The 4,146-nt window shown below is 35.3% G+C and overlaps 1 protein-coding gene across 3 annotated transcripts in view; it reads left to right on the forward strand.

Annotated features, from left to right (window-relative positions):
* Positions 1 to 3,589, forward strand: part of PARVA (parvin alpha) — a 41,920-nt gene extending 38,331 nt beyond the window's left edge. For all 3 annotated transcript variants that reach the window (XM_057381994.1, XM_057381996.1, XM_057381995.1), the window contains exon 13: positions 683 to 3,589. In XM_057381994.1, the coding sequence (XP_057237977.1) occupies positions 683 to 759 (77 nt within the window). In that variant the 3' untranslated portion in view covers positions 760 to 3,589. The remainder of the gene's footprint in view (positions 1 to 682) is intronic.
* The last annotated feature ends 557 nt before the right edge of the window (positions 3,590 to 4,146 follow it).

Genomic DNA, 4,146 nt, shown 5'->3' on the forward strand with positions numbered 1-4,146 from the left:
GTGAAATAATATTGACTTTCTCAAGAACTGCTCTTTGAAACAGAAGGTATTCATTAGCTTTTTGTTTCATATAAATCCTGTACTTCAGATGTTGAGTTTCTGAGGACTGATTCAGCCATGAATGTCAGCTAACTCCAAGAATTTTCAGATGTTTGTTCAAGGAGCACTTGTACACCTAGCATACCTAGCTTTTTTAGATGCTCTGGARAATTTAAACTTGCCTCTTGCTATCTTGCTGAAATGAGACTTCTGGAGGATGTTGCAGCCCAGAATGTCCAAGTCCTGCAATTCGTACTTGAGAGGARAGGTTCCATTGGTTACTGTGTGATTATTTTTTTCAGTGTCATTACTTTTCAGCCACAACTGACTGAAATGAAGTCATACAGTTTATGTAATCCTGAGCACACTTTGGCTCTGGAGCACCTAAACCTTGCATTTCAACATCAGCAGCACCAGCTTTTGGTACCCCTAACTAGAAGTGGTTAAAACACCAAGTTTTGAGTTCCCGGTTTGAGAATTGTGTTTTAATGATATTTCTACTCTTTTTTACTCTCCCTGTAATCTAATGTTGATGCATATTAATGTGAGCAAGGGAAGGGAGTAGAGAACAGGCACTTGTTTTCTGAAAAATGTGTGGAGCTAATGAAGTTACTAATTTGTTTTCTCCTGTSTTTTTTTCTAGATATTGTAAATTGTGACTTGAAGTCTACCCTGAGAGTACTGTACAATTTGTTTTCCAAATACAGGAATGTGGAGTGAAGAATTAATTTGGATCCCAAAGGAGTGTTAACAAAGAAAGCATCATAATTAGCATATCTTCCATTGGTGTTCCTCTGCATATCTATCCTAAAAGGAACTAAACCATTTATTTACCTGATGAAATTTTAATTGATTRTTCTTGCACTACTATTTTCATAGTAGATTTTAAACTAATATAATTTACAATGGAAAAAAGTTTTGGAGGAAGGTATTTGGGTRTATTCTGGGAGAATTCATGTCTCAGTTGCCTTCACACTATTTTTAATAGGTGAAGCAGCAATGAAAAAAAAGACTTAGTAAGTTTAATTCAAATCAGCCTTTGAAGCCAATCATAGGAATATTCTMTACTGAGTACTTAAATATTTTTTACATATTTCTTTTTTTARTCTGGGAAGGGGAAGAATATTTTCYATCCATGGTAAGACAGTTCCATTCTAACTGAGAGGAATGAGTATGGACAGAAACAGTTAAATACACTTGTTCACATGACAGCTAAGGAGAAACTKAACCTGATGAATATATATCTCCAGTGCTATTATTAGGCTTTAATTTTATAGTACAAAGTGAAGTGGCAACTCATTCCTTCAGACTTAYTATAATGTGATACTCTGCTTTCAGKATKTGCTGTTGAGCATTCCACAGGAGCACACTTTGCATTTGTCACTCGTTTTTGTTCAAGGCAGTGACCTTTTTCACAAAGAACACTTTTCAGGATGACACATCTATGTAATACAGTTTTTCTATAATATTTGTATTATTACATAGTTTTAGAAAGTAGAAGAATGGCTTGTTTTTGTTTTGGTAGTTWAATCCCAGGATTATCAGATTACAAGTTTAGATTGCTGTATAGAATTTAGAATTGTTCCTTTGGTTGATTTTCTGATGAATGTATTTCACTGCATAATCTTCAATGCAAACAAATAAGATTCATTTTCTAGAAATGACCAAAACTACTCCCATCTGCAAAGATTTCATTTCAATGTGAAGTTCTTCAGTGATCTCACATGGCTACAAAGATTTCTTTTATCTGATTATCACCAAGTCGAAGCTGTTGTCAGTTTGGTTTTAGCTTTAACAGTCCAACATCAGCACAGTCAGAACTCCAGCAATTACTTTCTGTCTTTGGTGAAAACATGAAAGATGGTTGGTAAGAAGGTGATGCTTGGGGTTGCTACAAAATTATTTTTCTGAGAAATAATATGAACTTTTAAAAGGGAAAGTCAGTGTTTTAAGTCAAAGGAAAATACCTGGAGGATCTCTGAACTGAGAAATTGTTATAAACACTAAATATCTTTATTAAAATCTTTTCTTACCTCTGCTTTTTTAACTGAGTTTCTGAAATTAGAGGTACAGAATACAGCAGTTATTTGCCTTTTATAGGGAGAAGTAACTGAACATTTTGACCTCAATGAAAACATTTTCATCATATCTTTAATAAGAGAAGTTAAACAATAGGAATTAACCAAATGTTTTTTGAGCARTCTAAGACAGAACTTCTCATGTATATCCCAGGAGCAATTTCAGCTTATTTAAATGTTTAACATGTAAGCTTTCATTTGCACACCTAGTAGTAATTGTAATAGCCAATTAAAAAATGTGTGATGTTTTTTCTGCAGACCATGCTCAGCTGAAACACTTTTACATTTCAACACTGCTRAAAGATTTTGATTGCCTTTGTTTTCAGGAGTGCAGTTTTTTTWAAGAGGAGATTTATATGTGGAAAGAGAACAGTGAAACTGTTTCCTTTACCTGGACTTGAAAATAAGTATTTCTTGTGCTATATGGGTGTAACATTATTTGAGATTTGTCTGTCAGACTCCATTTTCATSCTTATAAAACATAAAATTGAGACAGAATGATCAAATCCTCATGTTGAAATGCAATTATGCAAAACTGTAGAAACATTTAAACAATATCCAACCTTTACAGTTACCTATCCTATGGTAAGAATTTATATAAAGTAAAATCTGCTATATATAAACAACAGTGTCCTGTGTAGATAGAAATCCATGTGATAGTTTTAGCACATCCACACAAATAGCTTATGCTGCCATGTAGGAGTGGCTTACTGCTTGTATTTTAGACAGTGTAGATTTAAAAAGCTATCAAATAAATATGAAATCTAATATAGAGAWTATATCTAATATTTATTGCTTTGATCCAGAATATTATAGAAATATAGAACACTACTGTAGACAGTTTGTTTTTCAGCAGTTGSTGTAGGGCAGCCCTTTCCTTCAGGGAAGGGAAAAGTTCCCTGGGCCAAATTCTGCCATACCTGCCTTGCTTTTATTCTTGATCCACAGCATCCTGAGGTACTGCTGAAAACAGAATTTTCCTCACTCTTTATATTAAGATAGAAGTTGTTAGAATTTTAGTMAAGCCCAAGTTTTTTTATAGTTACTTAAAAATGATTAAAAGGATCCMAATGGATTGATTTAACTCCTGTAAGAATGAGCAGAAATTCCACCTGGAGTTTCTCCCCAGTCCCAGAGGGGTCTCAGGGCTGTCCCAGCCCTGGGCCTGGGTTTTGAAGGAGGTTTGGTAAATCCAGGGCAGAGCCTGGAGCTGTCCTGGGGGGTCTGGAAACATTTGGTCCTCAATTTCAATACCAAACTGAGAAAAAATACTTCCAAAATTTGCTAAACATGTATCCAAAAAGAATTATTAGTTTAAATTAAGCTGCATTGCCTTCAGCTGCAGTTAGTTGCTGTCACAGAATACATGTACTCTGTAAGTAAAAGACACTCTTGCTGATTCTTTTTTCCTGTGKTTTTATTCTGAAACCTTTTGTTATGATCCACAATAAAATTTGCACCTGGAAATCAACTCTGCATATTGTTGTTGGGTCAAAGTGTGRCTAACCAAAAATGAGGAATCTGTGATTGATGTTGTGGAAACTTCCAGAGCTCTCGGTGCCTCCATCCCTTTGCAGTAACCCAGGGTGGGTGTGCAGAGTGTTTATTGTTGTGTTCTGTGGGGGTGGTGACAGCTGAGAGTGGGCTGGCAAAAGCAATCGTGTAAACATGTGTTCCAAATGGTTCCCAGCAGCAGGTCAGGAAAATGCTGTCTGTGACTCAGAGGAGCAGAGTCTACCTCGACTTTTACATTTCTGAACACTTCAATGCTGCTATTGCAGGATAGAATGCAATTCTCTGCAGACTCATTTGGTTCATTCCAAATTAACAAAATCTTCGGGAAGCATTAAAATTATTGAAATTATATTGTCTATTTCAGAAAATGACAGCATTTAGGAAGATTTTTGAGGTCTGTTTTTATATYAACTTGTTTCTGTTGTGACCCTTTAATGGAGGAGCTTCAATGCAGAGCTTGGAACCAGTCCAGAATATAGGAATCTAAAGTGCTCCAGATCGACATTTATAGCTG

This window comes from Malurus melanocephalus, unplaced genomic scaffold (assembly GCF_030028575.1).
Source record: "Malurus melanocephalus ecotype Western Australia unplaced genomic scaffold, MMel_1.1 scaffold_545, whole genome shotgun sequence".
NCBI lineage: Eukaryota > Metazoa > Chordata > Aves > Passeriformes > Maluridae > Malurus > Malurus melanocephalus.